General features: G+C 39.2%; 1 protein-coding gene across 1 annotated transcript in view; it reads left to right on the forward strand.

Moving 5' to 3' along the window:
* The window catches only part of reck (reversion-inducing-cysteine-rich protein with kazal motifs), a 70305-nt gene continuing 46327 nt past the window's right edge, over positions 1-23978 (forward strand). Inside the window, exons 1-2 of the mRNA XM_088643373.1 lie at positions 1-238; positions 15473-15531. Coding sequence (XP_088499499.1) covers positions 169-238; positions 15473-15531 — 129 coding nt within the window. The 5' untranslated portion in view covers positions 1-168. The remainder of the gene's footprint in view (positions 239-15472; positions 15532-23978) is intronic.

Consider the following 23978-nt stretch of genomic DNA (forward strand, 5'->3'; position numbering starts at 1 on the left):
TTAGGGCTGAGGCCACAGGGCCAGTTCTCCCCCCTGCACTCTTTGGCCTGTGTGCTGTTGAAAAGCTGTGCAGAAGCCGATACCCAAGTGATGGTCTCATGGAGCCTGTCATTGCGCCCGAGTTTGATTTATGTTTTCGTCCACGATGTGCTTTAGGATTTCAATAAGATGTTTGTGTGTTTTGAGATGATCATTTTTTTCCTCGTCTTCAACATCCACGATTTCGTGCAGGCTCAGGGTAAGTTACTTTTATGATTTTATGTCTTAAAAAACTCAGTGTGGGCCTTTTTTGCTACAATTGTAAGAAAATATTTACACTTCTCCTTTCTGCCCTTTGCTTGATTACAATTAGTGGGTTTTTTTTGTCTGTCGTGTTAAATACGAGGAATCGCACTGTGGTAAAATTGCTTACAATTTTTTACGCACTTAAACCAGTTGCACTTCTGCGAGACACATACAATACAGCTGTACAGTAAAACCCGAAATGATACTGTTGGCAAAACAAAAGAAGAGAACTGTAGGCAGATATAGGTGGATAATCTCTGTATTACAGACAGCACTGAACATCTGAAAGCTACACCTCCTAACAACGTGATCGCTTCGAGTTTTCCGAAACTTTCGGGAGCTCTTTACTCCATCTAGTGTGTTTAAACAGTTGACCGAGTTGGCATTTTTTTTGTACGTTTGCATTAAATGCGAGTTCTGACATGACCACGTAAGACGTGTGAATTAATATTTATTTTGTGTATTGATTGACTTTGGGGTTTTCTCCACAAAAAAATGTCCCTCTATGAAAGAAAAAAGGATAGTGTTTGTAGGCTGCGCACCGGTGTACGATGACAAAGTTTCATTCATTCTTATTTTTTGTACTATTTCTGTTGTTGTTAACAGCACTTAGCTTCCAAATAAGTAGCAGTTTGTTACTTAACATAAAACGCTTGTCTCTTCACTTATGAAATGTGCTTTTGTTCGTAACATGTTGTCCTGCAGAGTTAATGTACGAGAAGCCGCTAGTTGCGCGCAAGACGCTAGACACTAGCAGTTCAAGTGACTTTACTAAAAAACTCATTCTTTTCAAATTGATTTTAATAAGGGGAAATGCGTTTAATCAGAAGAACTAATGTGTAAATAATATATGCATATAACATTTGTATATTTTATATTTGTGTAAATGGTTATCCTACTTGTATCCAAATGTCATACGTACCCAAAGCTCCTTGTCTGAATTTGTAGTGACGTACAGTATACTGTAGTATGTTCCCAGAGCTATATTCAGCAAAAACCTTTCAATATAGTAATTAATTTCATATCACTGTTTATCGAAATATACTTCTGTAGATGGGATGGGTGGGTGGGGGTTTACATTCACATCTGGGTCGACTTTGAAGTATTGAAAGTCGCTGTTTGTCCAAATGCGCTCAGGATGTGGATTTCTTTGGGGGGCAAATACCGCTCTAGAGTTACTGACAGGAGACATCTGTCACAGCGTGGAGCGCACAGAAAGGCGAATTCAGTTTTTAGGACTTCTCCCCAGACAGGGTCCAGCTCGTTTGTTTGGTATTCAGAGTTAAATTGGGTAAAGCGTGAGGCAAAACGCATTTATATTTAACACGAGTTAGCCTGACAGACTTTGAATATCTTTGACTTGAAAACCTAAGGCGTTTTCGTTTACTTCAATTGTCTGTATTTCTGATTGGTCGAGGAACTTAACGGTTTATATGCAGGTATAAAACTCCTGTCAGTATGGCACACTCCACAACGCTGTTTTTCTAGAAGCTCTGTTTTTTCATGTTTTAAGTTTTTTCAAAGATGGTAACCACATCCCACCTTCCCCGCCTCCCAGCTGCAGCAATCCCTCTTTTTCCTGTTTTGTTCAGGTTGGTCATTCTCCTTTGCAGACAATACATCTGCTACCAATTTTCTCTTTTAAAGACTCGGTAACACGGAAAAAAAAACCAAAAAACAAATGTCAGCCTTTCCTTCAATTTTGACGTTGAATTTGAGGGGCTTGTTTTCTGGCTCTTTGCATGTGCTGAAGTTATTTTAACATATGTTTTTGATAAGAACGTGATATATTTAACTGTTGCATTTGGAGGTTGATGTATAATAAATATGGTTAGTTTATTTGCAGTACAAGATTGCCCTGTAGGTACGTAAGGTTATCTTTGCCGATAAACTTAATGTTTGTAGCCACAGAACAGGTCTACGGGTTACTGAAAAAAAAGCGTATACACGCACAGGCACAATGCAATTTAAGTGTTTTTCTTTACGAAATGTGTATTGCCCTTTAATGACTTTGTAATGTGATCATACATTAAAGAGATGATGACGTTGTAATGGAATCTGGGTATAGGTTAGACTGAGTTTTTATATTGCAATACTAAAACGTCATTGATTTCAAAGTACTTGTAAATTTGTGTTTTAATGTTTTAATGTTGTTGAAATGCTAGTATACTTATGTTGTGCCACATTGCTTAGCTCACGTTTGCAGTGATTAAGTGCAAAACTAATTAAGTGGTAAATTATTTTTTCTTTTTTTTTCTTCATTTTCTTTATACCTTTATACCAGGTAGGTCAAGTGAGAACAAATTGTCAGTCACATCTTGGAGATCCATTCATACATCAGGGCATGTTCTAGTGAATTTTGAGTGAAGTACTTTTTATCAGGAATTCAACATGTTCTCACCCAGGATCTGTATCTACAGTCCTTTGGCTCAGAGCCCTGACCACTACGCCACACTGCTTCTATGCCAGAGGAAACACACCCAGTCCCACAGTCCTGGGGTACTCAAAGCACTTTGGTGTTTACATAGGAAGCAGTTGGGATTTAAGAGCCAAAGACTCTGAATAGAGTCTGTATGAGTATTTTTCTCTGTAAATGTTTACAGTGCCTTCAGACAGTATTCAGACCCCTCCGCCTTTTCCAAATCTTGTTGGGTTGTAGACTTATTTTAAAATGGATGAATTGATTCTTTTTTACCATCAATCGATGCACAATACCCCATTATGACAATGTGAAAACACGTTTTTAGGAATTTTTGCAAATTTGTTAAATAAAAACTGAAATCTACCATTTACATAAGTATTCAGACCCTTTATTCAGTACTTTGTAGGAGCACCTTTAGTAGCGATTACAGCTGCAAGTCTTCTAGGGTATGCTTCTACCAGCTTTGTACACCTGGATTTGATTCTCTCAAACTCTGTCAAATTGGATGGGGAGCATTGGTGAACTGCAATCTTCAGGTTTCTCCACAGATTTTGTATGGGGTTCAAATCCGGGCTTTGGCTGGGTCACTCAAGGACATTCAGAGACTTGTTCTGAAGCCACTCCAGCGTTGGCTTGGCTGTGTGCTTCAGATCGTTGTCATGCTGAAAGGTGAATCTTCGCCCTAGTCCAAGGTTGTGTTCGCTCTGGAGCAGGTTTTCTTCAAGGACCTCTCTGTATTTAGCTCCGTTCATCTTTCCCTCAATCCTGACCAGTATCCCAGTCCCTGCCACTGAGAAGTATCCCCACATCATGATGCTGCCACTACCATGCTTCACCATAGGGATGGTATTAGCCAGGTGATAAGCGGTACCTGGTTTTTGCCAGATATGGAGTTCAATTTTTTTGTCTTCAGACTAGAGAATCTTTTTCCTCTGAGTCCTTTAGGTGCCATTTGGCGAACTCCATGCGGGCTGTCATATGCCTTTTACTCAGGAGTGGCTTCCGTCTAGCCACTACCATAGAGACCTGATTGATGGAGTGCTGCAGAGATGGTCGTTCTTCCGGAAGGTTCTCCCATCTTTACACTGGAACTCCTATGCTCTAGTGTGGCCATTGGGTTCTTGGTCACCTCCCTGAAGGACCCTGTCCCTTCCCAAGGCTGAAGGACAGATGGCCTGATATTCTCCTGGTCTGATGTTCTCCTCTGATAAAAAAGCAGAATTCACTTATCCAGGTTCTGAGACAGTGTTTGAGTTTTGCTAGACATAATGGCACCCATGTCCAAAAAGTTCAATTTTTGACACATCTGTCCATAGAACAATCCACCAAAAGTCTGGGGGGCCATCCAGGTAACTTGACATAAGCATCAGTGTTCTTCTTAGTGAGTAGTGGTTTTCACATTGCTAACTCCCGTGAATCCTAATTTTACCCCATGCTTTTCTGGTGGAATCATGATCACTGGCTTTTGCCAAGGTGAGAGAGGCTAGATGATTCCTGAATGTTGCTCTAGGCTGCTTTATGACTTCCTAGACAATTCTACACTAGTCTTTTGGCTTGATTTTGACAGGATGGCCACTCCTGGGAATATTTACTATTGTCTCAAATCTTCTCCATTTCAAGTCAGTGTCTCCTACTGTGGAGCGATGGAGCTCTAGCACTTTAGAAATGGTTATGTAATCTTTTCCTGACTGATATGCATCAATAATTTTTTTTTTCATATGTCTTAAATATAGCAAAATATTTTGAGGGGGCACAATGTTTCTTTAGATTCTAATGTATGTGGTGAGAAGAACTTTGCTGTGATGATGAGAGACAAAGTTTGTGAGGGCTGGCCCAAATTAGCCCTGATTGTTTAATAAAGTATTCACACAGCTGGCTGTAATTATGTTTGCCCTGTGTTTGCTTGAACTAGGGGGCTGTTGACCTTTTCACAAGTGAACACTGGATTTGGATGGCTTTGTATGCAAAATAAATGAAACACACAACAGACTTGGTGTTAGTTGTTCAGGGCTCCTTTATATATCACTATGACCAACATGAAGGTCTGATAACAGTCAGTGGCAAAAATTTAGAAACTCTGAAAGGGGTGAATAGTTTGTCACAGATCTGTATATTTAAATAAATACAAAATTATGGTAAGTTTTTATTTTATTTATGGTATTTCTTTTGAATTCAACAAAATAAAGTAATAGGTTTGTCTAACTGTTTTTCTGTTTTTGTAAAGGGTTTGCTTGTGCACTTTTATGCATTTTGACAGTGAATAAGAACACCTTTGATAGCTAGGGCTGGTTCTGTAGAATCCATTACTCTTCTCAAAAATCAGTATGATTGATTTTTGAGGAAATATATGCAGTACAGAGCTTATCAAACTTAGCAATCATCCCACAAAAGGTATTGCCCATTAAACTGTTAATGGCAGTTTTATATGGCCTGTGTTCTCTTAACAAGTGGCATTCTGGAAGATCTGCCCTGGCATTCAGTAACTGACTGTGCTGCCAAGAGCAGAAGTAAAGCTAGATGTTCTATTGACATATAAGGTACTATATTCCTGGAGAAAGGGCACTTGCATGCTAGTAAATTTCAATTCAATTCAATTTATTTGTATGTAGCGCCTTTCATAATAAGGTTGTCCCAAGGCGATTAACAAAGCAAGTGACCATACATGTTGTCAATACAGAACAGAATTTCAGCTTAGGGCGGAGCGGTGGCTCTATGGCTAAGGATCTGCGCCTGTGGCTGGATGGTTGCCGGTTCGTATTCCACAGCTGTCAGAGGAATCCAACTCCGTTGGGCCCCTGAGCAAGGCCTTACTTAACCCCAACTGCTCCAGGGGCTCCGTATAAATGGTTGACCCTGCACTCTGACCCCAGGCTTCTCTCCCTGTCTGTGTCTTTCATGTAGAGTAAGTTGTGGTATGCGAAAAGACAAATTCATAATACAAGAAATTGTATATGGCTAATAAAGTGATCTAGTATACTAGTGAGTACAGTATTTTGCAAAAGGGACCACAGGTTGCACAAAGACATAGGAGAACAGATATGTGCACTATTATTGCATTTAGTATTGTTGCATTTAATTTCTACGTGTTGCTGTTATGCTAAATTAAATTTTTCTTGTAAGATTTTTCTTTGGGAAAATTTTTGAAAATCTTACAATAACATGATTGAAGTCAGTTAAGTAGTACTGCTGCTTAGCTTCAGCTAATAAGTATTTTGAGGAAAAAGTGTGTGGTGAGCTAAGAGATGTCTTGAGCATGAAGTGGCTTACCCACGTCAAGCATCAATGGGGGGATTCTGAATTGTGGACCATTGAAATCCCTTTCGTAATGTAAAAAGTGTTGCCTTAGGCATGATTTTTTTGTTGAGCACGTGTCAACATTTTGTCACCAGGTAGCATTACAATTACGGTATACTATTTGTGTAATATAAGTATTATATTCTTTTTATCCTCTTTTTTCAAATTATATCAGAAATATCTCAGATTTGCAAAACACGGGGCACTTTTCAATTCAATTTATTTTTATATAGCGCCTTTCACAACAAGGTTGCCCCAAGGCACTTAACAAAGCTGTGTGACAGTACATGACATTACAATACAGAAAGAGAAAGGGCCAGAAGGCAGCGGAGGAGAGGACACTTTCCCTGTTTTGGGTCTTTGATCTTAGATCATGCTTAATGCAATATTAAACTTAATAGTTACACCTCCTTTTACACAGAAACATGGGACCTGAGATGCTTGATTTTATTTGCAGATCCTTGGAAGGAAGTAAAACACATGATCAGATTCATTACACTTGTGTAGAAGCCAATGAATAATTATAAAAATTGTTTGCAGATGCTTGAAGACAACCTGTGTCTCTCCCTGGCGCACACGGCTTTACTAATCAAAGTTCACATTGATGCTGTGGAACCTCAACCTGGGTGCTCAGTATTCCTTTTTGATATTTTCTTTCATGACCCCTTTTTCCTACTTTGGTCAAGCCAGCATTGTATACATTAATGCAGAATGACCTCAGTAATGGGGAGTGATCTCTGACCTTGTACTGTACCTTGTCCAAAACTCTGAAGAGACTGTGCATTCCACAACATAAAATAATGTTCATTCTTCTTCAGCATAAGCAAGCAGCTTACTAATTCAGCATTATCTCTCCTTATGAATACAGAAAGTAGTACTTGTTTATTTTAATTTTCTTAAATGTTGAAAACAGTACATTCAATCACTTGACAAGAATTATACATGGATTTTGCATATGCGTTTTTGCATATATTCCAGTGTCTTGATAGTGAAACTGAAGAGTGTGCTTTAATTCAATTCGTGGTTGATAGCATCTTGACTGAGATTTTATAGAACATACAGGAAGATCTCATAGATAAAGTGAAGGTAAGGGAAAATAACATTCTTAATTTTGCCTACCCATGTTCCATACCCAGGATATGCAAGATTATACTGGATAGGGTTGAATAAAAGGCTTTTGAATTTAAAAACCTGTTTATTTTTATAGAAAGAAAGAAATTGGAAGCTTGTTCCATATTGAAGTCCCATAAAGTGAAGTTTTTTACACCACATTATCCTGTAATTAATGATTTTAACTAAGCATTGAGGAACATTTTCAAGGAAAAGTAGATATGAACACAATACCACGAGTTGAAAAGTCAAATGAAAATTGTATAAAAACAGTGACTGTGTGTCCTCCCTTCTGTGGAAGGAGGTAACATCAACAGTACAGTATGAACTTTAAGAAACTGGTCTCTCACTGTCAGGCTTCAAACTCGGCTCCTTAACGAGACTGTGCTAAATTGTACTTTAGTCATGCTGATCAGTGTAGATAGCACTGAAGTAAAGGTTACTATGTATTTAATTTTCCAGTGGTTTTCAAAGGTGGTCTAATGTAAATTAAAGAATGCACTCTTCAACACGATGAAGCAATATTTTATTTAATAAAAAATTAAAATAGTCTGGCGTGTGCTTGTAACCTTGTAGTAGAATTCCTGTCCAGGGCAAAAGCCATTTTTCAGGTCTGACTTATTTTTTCCAAATGCCATTTTAATGTGAAAAGATGTATGAAATTCGAGGCTTATTGTATTATATTTTTCCAAAGCAGAACCCAAAACCATAGATACAGCAGAAGTAAGTGTTTTTTATGTATTTAATGTTTATTTTTGGTCTTGTTTTGAGACACCCAGATCTTTTTTCAGCTCACCTCTGGTGGAGACAGTGACCGAAGGCTCAGCTGTGTGCTCCTGACCAGCAGGCACAACTCAGTTCCTGCACCCAGCAGGAGTGACATTAACATGGACAGCTGCCACACAGCTTTCTCCTAATTTCCTTGTCACAGAGAACAAGTTATTATTATAATTATTATAATAATTAAATTTCCTCCTCTGTAGCCAATGAAAGGGCAGTGTTTTCAAGTTAGTATCATAGCCAAACACAAACTGGCAGAAACGCATATGACAGAGTCCTGCAACTCAACTTGAGAGTGTAATAATGTGAGCACCTTGATGAGAACACTGTGCTTTTGTCAGTATGTGTTTCGAGTGTTTCAGATGCTGTACTACACTATACCAAATGATACTCTGTTAATCAGCAAAAACAGTAAAGATAGAATGAAGAACAGCTTCTCTTAAAAACAGGGGTACCACTGAACAATGAAGGAGAAAAAAACAATAAAATACCTGTGAAGTGTCAGTGAAAGTGTATGTGGTGGGAAAACTTTGAAGACTTCAAGCATTGTTTAGAAAATGTATGACTAGAGACGTTGGTGTTACGTAGGATTTGTCTGAGTACAGGCTGGATTATTTGTTGCCAGCAGCCATGTCACCCTGCAACTTACAATTGGCAACCCACTGAAGTTAAGCAGGTGTGAGCCTGGTCAGTACCTGGATGAGAGACCTCGTGGGAAAAACTAAGGTTGCTGCTGGAAGAGGTGTTAGTTACAGTAGGTACTCACAACTGGCACTCCACTAAAGCTAATTGTTCACATCCGAAGAAGGCTCCAAAGCCGAAACGTTGTGTTTCCTGTCGTCTCTTTTCAGCATGGAATAAACCTATTACTTGTTCCTTTGCAGCCTGCGCATGCTGACGCAGCTACCCACCTGAACATTCATATGTTGCCTGGAGCACAGCTAGAGTTCCATTGGAAATGGGGGAGTTTAACCAATGGTCCACTGCATCTATAACTGTATAGTTAATATGGCAGTGTAGTATGAGAGAAGCTTCAGCTAATAACTGACTCTGGACAGACAACACCAACACTTGACACCAGTCACTAATCGTATTATGCTCAGTCAAAATTACTGAGGAAAACAATGCACCCTCTCAATACATACATTGTGAGTGATGTGTTTTTTTTCTGTAGGTTTTGCAGAATATGTTGGTTTCATTTGTTTACTGCCCATGGGGGCCTCTACTGCCCTTTTTCTATGTTACCTGAAAATGTTTCATATGGTTTACATAACCCACGTCAAAGTACTGTATGATGAAAGCTAGTCATTTCACTTGGGTGGCAGTGGGTTGGGGTTGTGGGAGGAAAATTAGGGGTTCATCTGAATTTTTTGCTTAAAGTGCAGTTGAGAGAAGTGAACAATTGCCAAATAAATGAAATTGTGTCTGTGATATCTCACTCTGCCGTTTGTTACAAAAATAGTACAGAAACTGAACAGGCCAGAGAATGGCACTGAGTACATGTCTGAAATTGTAAATTGTCTGTATCTGGTTTCCATTCATGTTTGATCAGTTGTGCCTCGCTGTCAAGTACTGCCCTTTCAAGTTGCTTTAATTCCTGCCAGAGATTCAAATTTTGAACATCAAATGCGTACTTTATAGACTTTCGCACATGAAGTTGCTCTGTTCTGTTCTCTTCCTGCAAACAGCTTGGCGCTCAAGGCAGATGAGAGGGTGGTCCCTGGGGCCAGGTTTTAAGGGGGGGGGGGGGGGTTGTGGATATCTGGGAATTCCTTTGATGTGGCTTGTGGGTGGCATTATTTTTATTCCCTAGAAAACAAGGACACAGTAGCAGCCCTTAAACTGCTAGCACGATACACTCAGTAACTAGAGCATTGGAGAACATTCTGGTTCCTGATGAATTAAAAGTGGAAAAAGCTGTGCATTCCGTATAAAAAGCAGTCCCTCATGCTCTGAAGTTGATTGAAACCCTTTGTGTGTGCAATGTGTAAAGTGAACTGCTCCCGCGCACCTGGGAGAAAGTCTCCTGCCCCGGAGTACGTCTTGCTAACTTATTTCAGTCTGTTTTTAAGGTTCAGTATTACAGAAGTATATCAGCATTTAAGAATAATTCTCTCTAAAGGCTGTATATATAGTCATAAACTTTCAGATCACATTTTTTCACACTCGGGATGTTGCTAATGAAGATAATGATATTTTGTATTGAAGTTAGTTTCATAAGGGACATAAAGTAGTAATAGTATCAGATACAGAATACTGTAGGATATGCTTTTGATGGTTCTTTTGGCTTGGCACAAAAGAGGTTTGAAATGTAAAATATAATTAAAATCTTAAACATCTGTTGAAGATTCTAATTATGTCCTCCAAGATTGAGTGAGACACTGCAAACTTGACTTTAATCATCAAAAAAAGAAGCTTTGCGCTAACAGCATGTGGTGCCTTAATACAATCAAGCATGGACTCCGTGGGTTTGTCAGAGCCTGATACAGTGATCGCAACAGCTGTGTGCCTCTGAATTCTCTTCAGAGTGGGCAAATTAGTGGGATGCTGGAATCTCTTTTATCACAACTGCTAGTCAAGATGTCCCAATGTGAGATCTATAGGGCTCCACTCTGGGCTACCAGTCACCCATGGAAAGAGATGTCACTTTTGGCTCTTTGTTGTGGAGTATGAGGCCTTCATTAGCAACTGTTTTATAGTCCGGAAAATCCGCTTCATCTTGCTGTTGCTCATGCATGGTTTCTTATCATAATCCTGCAATAAATTGTATTTATTATTATAAAAACATTTATGAACACGTTCCTCGTGGAGGATGTTAAAAAAAACACAATAGTGTCAGTCTTGAATGAGGCCTTTACCGAGAAGGTGGACTCTGTAGTTCGGAAATTCAGTTGTTTTTATCAGTGGAAGTTTTATCAAGGTCTCGTTCTGATTCCTTATAGATAGATACTTTATTGATCCGGTGAGGTAAATTGCAGTGCAACAGCAGCTTAACACAGACAACACAGCCACAATGTAACGAATGATACAATAATAATAATACAATACATATCAGTACAGTGAGAAGTGCAGTACAAAGAGTTACTCACAGTCCATAGTACACAAAAAAGTCGTATTGCACAATATAAATATAAGTGTATTGCACAGGTTCCTGGCATATATTGCACAAAAACGGTTGTAAATGGGGAAAAAGAAAAAGAACAGATGTAACAGTTTACTGTTCAGTCCAGAAACAGGTCAATGTTGCCTCTGCCCAGACACAAAGTGGATGCGTTGTACAGTCTTATGGCAGAAGGCAAGAATGACCTCCTGTAGCGCTCCCTGTCGCACCGTGGATGGATCAGTCTATTGCTGAACGTGCTCTTCATTTTCACAAGCCTGTCATAGAGTGGATGGGAGGGGCTGTCCATGACGGCCTCTAGTTTGGACACCATTCTCCTCTCAGTCACTACCTCCAGGGGGTCCAGGCCAGACCCAATGACAGAGTTTGCTCTTCTGATGAGCTTGTTCAGCCTGTTAGAAGCCACTGCTCTAATCCCAGAGCTGATGCCTTCACTCTTAATCTGGTGCCGTCAGGTAAAGTGGTATAGATGATCTGACATCATCAGTGGGCGTGTTTTCATCTCTTCTCTGCTGGTACAGGGTGGTATTGCAAAACAGTTCAGTCAAAATTGTTGATGTATAAACTAAACAAACATCAGATACGATGTTTAATTCAACTATATAATGTTTTTATTGCATCTGAAGTTTCTGAAATATTTCATTTTGAGTAAATGTCTTTAAAACTGAAAGTGTTCCAAGACATTTTAATACAAATTTAATTTCAGTCTAACAGTCCCTTTGTGAAAAGGTATCTTGTAATATCTAATAAGATGGATCACAAAAAACATGGGTGCTTATGGCAACAGTTAAAGAAGTTTAAAAATCAATCCAAAATTGTAACGAACAGTTCTTTCCGGACCCTATGCGGACAACACAGTCCGACGGAGTGGGGGAACACTGGGGAAACGTCATGCAGGAAAACAGGGCTGAAGACAGGGGGCGTGTCCAAGGTGCGCTGGTGCACGGGGGAGGTGTGGCCGAGGCGAACGATCCAAGAGTAATCCATAGAGTATCCAAAACGCGAAGGTAAGTCCAAAACCAGGAGATCCATCCGACGAAGGAATTAAAAACCACGAAGGCCGGGTCGGAACCGGCGGACGGGGAACAGGAACGGGAACGGAGGTTAAAACCTTAACGGGACCAGGCGCTTCCTGGTCCCGGACTCGCACGATATGGAAATCAGATGCGGAGCCCGGAAGAGCGTCAGCGCCTGGCTTATAAGGTGGGCAGGGAATAGGGCGCAGGTGCATGGAATGAAGTCTTTAGTGAAAGGGCTGGAGCACCCTTAAGGAGGGGGGACTATAGTCGTGACAGTACGCCCCTCCTTTTCAGGGCGGCTCCGAAGCCCTAAGAAAAAAAAGGGAGAAAAAAAAAACGATGGAATCCAGGCTGCCAGGGTGCCGTCCGCGGGGTCCAGGTGTAGGCTCTGCATTCTGTAACGAACAGTTCTTTCCGGACCCTATGCGGACAACACAGTCCGACGGAGTGGGGGAACACTGGGGAAACGTCATGCAGGAAAACAGGGCTGAAGACAGGGGGGCGTGTCCAAGGTGCGCTGGTGCACGGGGGAGGTGTGGCCGAGGCGAACGATCCAAGAGTAATCCATAGAGTATCCAAAACGCAAGGGTAAGTCCAAAACCAGGAGATCCATCCGACGAAGGAATTAAAAACCACGAAGGCCGGGTCGGAACCGGCGGACGGGGAACAGGAACGGGAACGGAGGTTAAAACCTTAACGGGACCAGGCGCTTCCTGGTCCTGGACTCGCACGATATGGAAATCAGATGCGGAGCCCGGAAGAGCGTCAGCGCCTGGCTTATAAGGTGGGCAGGGAATAGGGCGCAGGTGCATGGAATGAAGTCTTTAGTGAAAGGGCTGGAGCGCCCTTAAGGAGGGGGGACTATAGTCGTGACAAAAATGCTTTAAAGATATTGGTTTAGGTTCATTTATGGACTGTTTCTTTGGCATTCAAATGAGCTTGGAAAATACTGAAGTTAATTGGTCTAATTAAAATGATTTCACTATTTTATCTCAACACTCACATTCCTCGCTAGAGTATAAAGAATGTGTGGTGACCACCACTAATGGATTTTTTTTTTTAGAAAGAGAGACACAGTTTAGACTGTTTTAACTGACTCACCCCAGAAATATTTAGATACCACAGAAAATGAAAACTGTAAGCATTGACATACTGTATAGCTAATCCAAACATGAGGCAATGGGTTTGGTGTGATTTGCTCTTGTCTGATATGGAAGTCCTTTAACAGTGCTGTGATAAGAATAAAGCTGATAATAGAGCTCATCTTAGATAAGGCACATAGTGAAGATGGGAGCTGGTTGATTGAAGTGAGAGAGAGTTAACATTGTTTTGGTCTTTAATTTTAAGTACAGTGCTACGTGACAACATGAAAATAATTTGTGAGCTTTTTGTGTTTTCCATTTGTTACTGTATCTTTAATGAGATATATATTATCTTTAGTGTCTTTTTTCTAAAATTTGGTAAATTGAGGTCCTTTTCAGCAGGAATTCTGGGTTTCAGTGTCTCAAGGAAACAGTTGGTTTAATTTATTATTGTAGAAATGGTTTTTGATAGAGCTCATTTCCTGATATTTTGATACACCATCCAAACTAGAATGACCATACCTTTTTGGACATTCCTTTAGAGCAGGGGTCTCCTACCGTGGTGTTGGTGAGCCCAAGTCCAGTTATGCTGGCATCACACCACACGACTTTTCCTAGGATTTTCAGTCATAGCTTTCATTTATATAATCGTAATAAAATCACAGCGAGTTGTAGAGAGTCGCTGCGAGTGCCCGATACCGTCAGTTGTGTAGTGTGACACCCCCAGCGACTCAGTCATAGCGCTTTTAACAGCCCCTATGACTCTCTGTGACTGGCTACAACAAAATAATTTGATTTTCTCGTAGCGAGTCGCAAGTCATAGGGGTGGACTCTTGTCCAGTCAACAGCCAATGAGCACTCAGCTGGAATTTCGATGCCCACAAACAATGAAGAACAATGGTGATGAAACCATATTGTCCACGACCAAACAAATGTGGTCTACTCCACGTTTTTCAGCGTATCCCCTTCTTTTTTTTCACCTCACAAAAGAGGGCACAGGCTGCAGCAAGGGTGGCAACTACCTGCTTGTTCTCCAAGTTTGTTGACTTTCGTGCGTTACTCCTCCTCTTATTCTGATGTGCTCCACTTTGATTGGCTGCCAAAATGAGGCGACCTCATGGTACTTTGGCGGCGCAATACAAGATTTGGAACCGTGATGAAAAGTCATGAGAGAATCATGTAATTAGTCACCCCCTGTGATTCCTAGTCGTATAATTTCACACCCTCTAGGAAAGACAAGGCAGCGAGATTAAGCAACTGCAGCAGTTAAAAATGACATGCTCTCCGACTAAAAGTCGTGTCGAGTCATGTAGTGTGACCCCGACATTAGTCTTAGAGGTCAAACTACCTTGCCTGTTTTATTAAGATTAGGTGTACAGGTATGTTATTTATCAGTTAAGCTGTTTATCCAGCTGACTGTGATATTTCCATTCAATGTACGATTCTCTTTTAGGCTGATCAAGTTGTTGAATGGATCTGCTGTTTATGAAAGTCCTCTTTTTCTTTTATTTAAGCTTCACTGTTTGAAGATGCCAGTGGTTCTCTGACAAACAAGTACTTTTCTACTTCAATAGCTGACTTTGTTTACTGTAATTCTTAAGACTTAACATCTAAGACTTGGCTTTTCAAATAGAAGTTTTTGCACTTGTGTGTGTAGTATGTACTGTATTAATTTATTTTTAGTAGCATTTATTTTAACTCTCTCTGAACTTCAAAACAGGGAAGGTTGTATCTAAAGAGAACATCCTTTCAGATATGTTTGCAAAAATGGTTGCACTTATTAGTGAAGTACACTGTTTATTTACTTGGGCATAGTCAGGCGGGTTATTTTGTATAAGCTGTATAAGTTGAAACTTCACGATTTAAAGAAAGGATGTAAATGACCTGTTCTGTACTGTGAAACATTGGTGACAGATTGTCTTGAGGTGTCCATTTTGCCTCTTGATCAAAATATCCATCATCCTGAATGTGGGTTTCATTGCTATGGGTGATGACAGGTTCACAAGATGAAGCCAGATATTCCTTCTGTGGTTTCTGCACATTACAGGTATCTGTCATGAGGATATGGATGAAAATATCATAAACTAAACTGGAAAGGACTGAGGTTATCCTCATAGGCACCAAACATTAATTTCACAAAGTTAATTTTTTATTTAAGAAGTTTAGATTATTTGTGTGGAATTGTACCCAGCTTTGAGTTTTTTGAAAATGTTTAATTACTGAACTACACAAGGGAATCCATGATATTTGACATCTGTTTTAAGTAATCAGCAGTGAGACTCTTGTATGGTATCAATCATATGTCCTTGAATTTTAATGCAATTCTGAAGAAAAACTTTTCTTTCTTTTTGATTAATAGATTCATTATGCTGTCACCATGGAAGGGAAATTTCACGATGTAGGGAGGCCTGTGAGCAGGTAAGACAACTTCACGGTATAGTAACTTCACTTAAATGGCTCTGAAATAATATGGTGCACATAACAAAGCAAATAAAGAATGATTTCCTTTAAGTTGTTTACAAATAGCAGACTAGGTACAGTTTTTCATCCAATGCAACTTTTCATTAACCAATTAATCAAAACCAATTCATTAAAGCTTATTAATGACTCAAAATAAAGCTTATTACCTCACACAATATGATAATGTCAGACAAAATGGACAAAATCTGGTAACTGGAACTCAGATGAAACGTTTGTCCCATCTCATTTTATGACAACATCTTCAACAGTAGCACAGGGTTCTAGAGTTGTTTTCTAGCTCCCAAGATATAAAGAACCATTCTCCTCTTTTGGTTTATAACTCAAAACTAGAAGGAAAAATACCAGCTTCATTTAAAATCAAATATTTGTCATTGATCTGTGAGCATCTAGGTGAATGACACCATTAGTGTGTTACTTTTGTACAGTCCTTCTAAAAAATCTGTATATCGTCACCGTTCAAAACACGACCTCCATAGTTGTAGTAACCTATGTGGCTTATTGCGGCTTTTTTCTCTACTTTTTACAACGAACAAGAGGTGGGCACTTGTGCTCTGATGAGAGATATTAAGTCCAGCATTTATTTTCCTCATGGGAGGCCCGTACTAAATTCAGAAGCAGAATAAATAAATGGTGGAAAAAAAAGAAATTGTTTGAATTTTTTTTTCTACAAGCAAAAAAGGGCACTTGGGCCAATGAGGTCAAAGGGTTGGGGCCTGAGCCACTGTAGCCTCCCCGCTCTGCACGTCCCTTCTGTCTAGACATGGAAAGAGGTTTGAACTTTATGATTTTAATGACTGAAACGTCATTTAAAACTAGTACACTAGAGCAAACATATTCTGAGATAGTTCTTCATAAAAAAGCTGATGACATTTTGTTTAAAGTCTGATTTTTTTCAAACCTGGCATGACATGACTCATAATAGCATGACAGGATGAGACACGGGTGCACTTTCCAATGAAATGAGTTGTTATTCGTGTGGGCTCATTCCTCAACTACATCGACATTTGCAAAGGAGAGCAGGTTATTCGGCCTGGCCTACATATAGTTTGGTTTTTAGTAGTCATAATAATACTCCTTGCATGTGTAGTGATTAATTGATTATTAATAATCAATCATCAGGAAAATAATTATTTGAGTAGACCGGAATCTATTGTAAAAAAAACCACTCGTACATGTTAAGGAATACAACAAATGCCAACAACACTAAAACAAGACAAACCAATAGACAATATGGGTTAACAGCAGATATATGCAGTTCTCCAAAGGTAACAGATGTCCTTGACTCAGACTTCCACTGCAGGTCGGTCTGTTCAGATTTTTCACTGAACAGTGTTACATGCTTGCACATGCAGAGTTTGTTCTGGGATTTTTCACTACAGTTACCGTAGGTACTTAAGTGAATATTGAAATGCAGCTCACAACTGGCAGCCCACTAAAGCTAAGCAGATTTGAGGCTGGATGTACAGTAGCTGGATGGGAGACCTTCAGGGAAGAGGTGTTGCTGCTGGAAGAGGTGTTAGTGGGGCCAGCAGGGGGCGCTCACCCTGAGGTCAGTGTGGGTCCTAATGCCCCACTATAGTGACGGGGACACTATACTGTTATAAGGTGCCGTCTTTCAGATGAGACGTAAAACCGAGGTCCTGACTCTCTTTGGTCATTAAAAATCCCAGGGCATTTCTCGAAAAGAGTAGGGGTGTAACCCCAGTGTCCTGGCCGAATATCCCATTGACTTTTCCCAGTCATGGCTTCCTAATAATCCCCCTCTATGAATTGGCTTCATTACTCTGCTCTCCTCCCCACTGATAGCTGATGTGTGGTGAGTGTTCTGGCACACTATGGCTGCCTTCGCATCATCCAGGTGGAGCTGCACATTGGTGGTGGTGGAGGGGAGTCCCCATTACCTGTAAAGTGTTTTGAGTGGAGTTTCCAAAAAAGTGCTACGTAAGTGTAAGGAATTGTTATTATTGTTATTGTAGCGATATTCTTCCTGACAGGCAGCAAATGCATTGTTATTTAACGGGTGAGTGGAGCAGCACTGGAGAAACATAATAAGGAAAGTTATTTGCAGGACCTTCTGAATTTTATGAATATGGACCTCTGCAGTGTTGCTCTAAATAGCATGCACATGTAGCTGGCCTTTAGAAACTGTTTAAACTTTTGAGATTATTGGCTAGAGAGCGAGGTGGTGCACAAGGCAAGATGGTCCAGGTCCAGAGAGTCGGAGAAAGCAAAGTTTCTGTTTTTTTGAAGAAGATATCATGTAGAGGACTGGGCCTCCAGGCTGGAGATCATAATGATCCCTACATGAGTGGTGGTTTTTCATCCGAGCATGCCCGTCAATATCAATTGGTTGGTTTAGGCTGTTGGTGCCTTTTGGTGGATTTGCGAGGCTCAGTGATGTGACATTCTTATCAGGGCTGTTCAATGTTTCTGTTCCTCAGGACAGTTTCTCCTCCTCGCTGTTAATAGGGGCTGGAGCCTTGGCTGCCGTCGTTTGCATTCTTTAGTGGCCTGCCAGTGTGAGGTTGGTCTGTGGAGATACAGAATCCCCTCCCCCCCCCCCTTTTAGAGCTTGACCTCATTTGCTAATTCATCTGGATAAGTTTATTTACACAATTTCTGTACATTCAGGACACCGTCTAGGAAATTATGGTTGTAAGCCACTTGAATAATGGCTTTGATTTTAAAATGCCACAGTGAGGGAAAGATCTTCAGTCGCACATTCAGAATTCTGTGTAACACAAATCGTGGTCAGCTGTTTTCAAGACTGATTCAAAGAGGATGTTAATGAATGTAGAGATACTGCCAGGGACAAACAGATGAACTGGAGGATATCACCTGCAATTTACTTTATGTTTCCCTTTTATAAACTCCTTATGAGATAAAGGCAGAGATAAGCAGCTCCTCTACTGCTTGTTATGAGCCTTTTGAAAATCCCATAATCCAAGTGAGAAGTCATATAATGTATCCTTCATGCTTTAGTTACAATGTATGTACAGGTGTGCTTTTTTGCTTTCTGCTTTTTTGTAGTGTCTTTTGTGTGTTAAAGTGCTGGCTTTCTGGTTTGCATTGCTGAGAAAAACAGGAAACATATGCAGACCATTTGTAAAACAATCTTATTTGCTCAACAGAATGCTGTTCTGTTGAAAAGCTTATTATGTAAAATAACAGAAAAATGCAAACCCTCTGTAGTACATATACTACCTACTGTACGTCACAGATATAAAATATCTGTTATTTTCTTTAGCTGTTAGTAAGATTGCTAGTTGCTAACAAAATAAGACTCACATTGTAGGGAAGCATTTTAGGGAGATAAGAGCATCACCTGTGGATGCCTTGTGCCTGGATTTTCACTATCCTCGTTCGGTGAACAAAACTGATCATACAAGTTTTTTAAGCATTTTGCTGGGTAACTGCTGCTGCATAATTACAATAGTTTTATTAAGCATTATTTTCTTTATCTTCTGCATAGTTTATCAAATTTTGGCTTTCAACAAATAACCATGACTACCCCTTTAATTAGAAATAAAAGAATGCTTAAAATAAACCCACAAGAGTGTTCAGAGAGCAGAGATTTCTTCACTGATGAAGCAGTTTCTCACTGCTCTATCTGATTTGATATGTATTTGGACTGCTAAGGTGATGGTGGTGAGGAATGATTGTGGCAATCTGTGTTGATATAAACTCTCGGCCGTGCACTATTCAGCACCTGGCTTGGAAATTGTGCTTGGTTTTGGGTGAACAAAGGGGATAGAAAATGGTTCCTAAAACTCTAGCAGTAACCAATTTTTTAAATTAAGTTCAAGACTAGAAATATGTTTCTTTTAACCTGTAGGATTTTTCTTTGAACTCATATAGGAACGTATATTGTTGCTCTTATTTGAACTGATCCCTTTTAAGTGAATGGGTGACCAATAGTCTCGAACTTGAATAGATAGACTCAAGGAATATTACTGTAGGATCCCACTAAGATAAACTTTATATTTTGACTTTTTTGTTCTACGTTATACATTTCAGATAGCTAATACAATCTGGAAAAATATAAGGGATTTCTTGTTTTTTTTATTTACCTAGTCTTTCTCCTGAACTTTCTTCTGGTGTAAACTAAAAGAGGAGGCTCAGGACATGACAAAGGGTATATCTTATGGTATCGATAACATTTCTCTTGAATTTTATCTGACTGTTTGGCTCCAATTAGGTCCCCTTATCATTGGAACCGCTAGCTCAAGCTGTCTGTCTTTCTGTCGGTTCTACTCCCATTTCCATTAACGGTACTCATCATTGCACTTTATGCTGATAATATATTTGTACTATATATATGTAGACAGTAACGCCTTATCCCAGCTTCATGCTAACTACTGTGGTTTTGGTGCCATTATCTGGGTATAAGATTAATGTTCCAAGTCTGTGTTAGTGCTGTTAAAACTTTCCGGTGCAAGAAACTGGCCTGCTTCTGATTTTGTCACTGTTCAAAGACTTCAGACACACGGGTATTGTGATTCATGCTCCTTTACATTTCGGCACATTAATAACTTTTTTAGGCAGACAGATGCTGACTTGAACAGGTAGACACAGTTCCCCAATTCTGTCCCAGCTCGCATTTCCTTAATGCAAAATGCTTTATTTTTATTACCTAAATTCCTATTTCCCATCTCTCTGGAATAGACTGTCTGTTACAGTTTCTAGTTTCGTATTGAAGAGGAAGCAGTAGGTTATTAAATTATTTTGGCATCCACTTGAAGAAAGTCTGGTCACTCCATATAGACTTCAAGATTTAATTAATTCTTTCTCTTTGGACATTTTTAAGATTGAAATGTGACCCCATAATTAAGTCACTATTTACAACTTAGCATCTGGTACAGAGATTCACAAAATCCCCAAAAACCTGGCATTCACATTTATCATCATTAACTCCTTACAGGTAAATACCCTTTCTCTTCTCCGCCTTATATAAAGAGATTCACATTCTAGCAGATATTTTTAATCAGTCTTTGATGGCCTTTGCGTGCTGCACTATTTGTAGTCTCCATTCTACAATATGTGCTTATCATGTCCCTTGGGGGGTCACACCCTGTGCATTATCTTCAGGAATTCAAGGGCAAATCCAAGAGATTGCTGCTTGAGAGAGGGATATGAATAGTGCAGAATTTCTTGTGACAATATTTAAGATAATAGAATAATATTCACAATCTTGGTTGTCGAGCTTAATTTTCCTAGCTTAATTTTCTGCCTTCCATTTAGGGATTCTTTGGTGGGAAACTCAGAGGGGTGTTCTGACAGTGGGGGCAGGTGAATGTTCCATTGTTTTGCTTTTGAAAATATTGGTTTACAAAAAAATACCTTTACTTGTATTACTAAAGATGGTCTGGGTGAGTACTTAATATACTTAATCCTTCAGTCAGGGCTGAAGGCTCATCACCTTCGCTGTTTGCCCAGCACAGTGTAGAGCCATCAGGTTAAAAAACAGTACAGTGTCATCAAAATGTAGACTAGCCACTGGCTAATTACTCCTTCAGCTGTTAATAGTTTCAGATGAAGAATGCTTTGCTTAGGCATGTGATTCAGTGACTTTGTACCAAGCAGAAAAAAATATCATTTTTTAATATTAACTTAACTGTATTTTCTTTTAGATATAAAAACAGGTTATGAATTACCTGTACTTAAGTTAATCATCATTTTAGGTATACATATAGAAAACATTGGAATATCTGGGGTTATATTATGTGATATACTACAAGTTATTCAGCCTTATTAGATTATATGATGAACATGCATTGCATTGCAAAATTAGTGACACCTTGGTTGGGTTACCACGTAGCTCAGGCAATATAGGTGTGGGTTTGGGAGCCAAGTTGTTATTTCTTCTTTACAATCTTTGAAACATGAACAACTAGCGAATCATAACTGCAGCAGCTTTTAATAAAAAATCTTTTAAAACATCTTTCAAGATCGCACGACTGCTATTTTACATTTTTTAGAGTTCCGTCTAAAAAAACTTCATTGAAACCTCTCTCCATGTAATGTTCCTGTCCAGACCAAGACTTCAAACAATGTGAAGTTGTTCAGTTTCAACCATTTTAACAAAGAACAGTTTTCACAATATCAGTTCAAGCTGTACTCAGACACGTGAATAAGCTCAGCCCTGATGGTTCCTTCCAAAACCATCATCTGTGTTGAAAGTTTGGAAGCAGAAGAGACACATATTTGATGTGTCTAATGCACATTTCGTTTGACATTTAAAAAGCTGATATTAGTCTGTTGTGGGTTAGTCTGGGTTAAAGCGATTTGTCTTGTGTCTTGTTACAGAGTTCAGCATTTTAAAAACATTTCAATGTCTTATTGTATAAGCAAAGTACCAGATAAATTAGCATTTCATTTTGCAGATTTTTTTTTTGAGAACAGACCTAAAATCTTCACTGACCTGATTTCTCACAAATTAAAAGCTTGACCTGAGGTCCACATTAATCTGAGCATTAAAATTCTAACAACAATACTTACATTTAAATTTTAGCTTCAGGAGGGAAAATCCATCATCTTTGAGTCAAATGCATTAGAAAACTATTTTCTTTTTGAAGTTTTAAGATGAGAAAGGTGGAACCATTCATGAAAAGGTTCTCCTTGCAATAAGAAGCAAACTATCAGAGTACTGTTCTTGAGATTTATTGTATACAAAGGAATCCAGTGCAAGGACATTCATACACGTCTGTGTGCCTCCCTGCTCTTGTTCATTTGGGACATAAAAGAAATATCTGAAAGGCCATTTTCTGCATAAAGTGCTGAACCCACAGAACTCTATTGACCCCACTGGTAGTGGAGGTCTGAGCTGCCCTAACTATGAAAGTGAGGCATTCAGAACTGTCTGCTGTTCCCTGAACACTGGCTGCACAGCTTCCTGTTCTTGTTGCACCTGCCAGAAGTAAAGATATAGGCAGAATGTGAAAGATAATACAAGTCTTGTTATCGGCTGCAGAACTGCTGCCAGGGCTATGGAAAAAAAAGGAGCTGGATGTGCTTTAGGGGTTTTTATAAGTCCTCCAGATGGAAGGCTGTCTCTTTGATGAGAGTGTGCTCGCCTGCTCCGCTGAAAAAAAACAAAACAATTAAGAAATGATCGATAGAAAGTCTGGCAGCCCTGCCTTTGAGACAGTAGAAGTGCACAACAGCTCTCCAGATTATATCATTAGCCTTCGTGGCCAAAGCCTCTCTCAACTTATAATGCAGTGCAGACCTCTTTCTCTGCCTTCCAAGGACACTAAGAATCTCCTTTTACAAATGATTATTTTTATTATTACATTTAAAAAAACAAAATAGAGAAGGTTCAACAAATTTAAGAAAAAAAAACATTTTCAGTTTCAGCATTCAAAAAGGCAAATTGGGGAAACAATTTTGAAATAATATTCTTATTCACTCCTTGTGACAATACACTTTTCATTGTGTTTTGCATACTATTTAATACTTAGTAGATGTCTGCAGAAATTTTATATTTGATTTTAGCTTAGTGTTTTTATTTGTTACCCTTTGTAAGAACATTTGTTCTGGGTGCAACAAGTGTTTCTAATGTACTGATCAGGATTTTTTTTTTAAAAACCAGGAGTCTATATATTTTAGCTGCTTTTAAGAATGATGCACAAAATGTGTTTTTCTTATAAAAAAAAGAATGATGGAGACTTACAGTATAGCTTATTCTGTACACACTAAGCAGCCCTTGAAATGAATGTCAGACATGACAAGATTCAAAGGGCTTAGTGACAGAATACGGCATCAAAGGTTTGTATTTTCAAATTTAATATGTATTTAAGTTCTGTTCCAACCCTGCTTCTTCACTAACATTGCCAGTGGATTTGCACAACACATTAATCAGCCCTGGAGATTAACAGTTTTGAGGTTAATAGTATTTTTCTACATGAATATTTTAAAAAATAGCAGTACCATAACTGTCTGTCTTATAACTCTGTAATTTTGTTGGAAACCAAAGATTGTTAATTGTTTGGAAACTTGTGATTTTGCCTGGCCACTGCCATGAAGATTTTAGGAACAGTGGAACAACTGCTGCTAGTTGAGATTTTAATTTTTCCAGTTTTCTTTTCTGTAACTCACTTTTAGCGGGAAAGTCCACATCATACGTTTTGTGTGCAGTTTTGAAAAGTTGTTCTATATTCCCCTTTTTCGCATACACGCATTGCAGATTTGAATGAGAAAGTACAAAAAAAAATCATGCTCCCATTCCTTGTGGTAACGGTAAGTTTTCGGTTTCTTTGCTTCATCATTTTCGCTCAAACAGTACAACTATCAAATAGGCGATCAAACGTATTTTGTCACGACCAGTCTGTTTCGCTCCACAATGCACTGTAGCGAATGTAAGGCTCATGCAGCAATAACCAAGA

Source organism: Lepisosteus platostomus, chromosome 8 (assembly GCF_059453375.1).
Source record: "Lepisosteus platostomus isolate fLepPlt1 chromosome 8, fLepPlt1.hap1, whole genome shotgun sequence".
NCBI classification, from domain to species: Eukaryota; Metazoa; Chordata; class Actinopteri; order Semionotiformes; family Lepisosteidae; genus Lepisosteus; species Lepisosteus platostomus.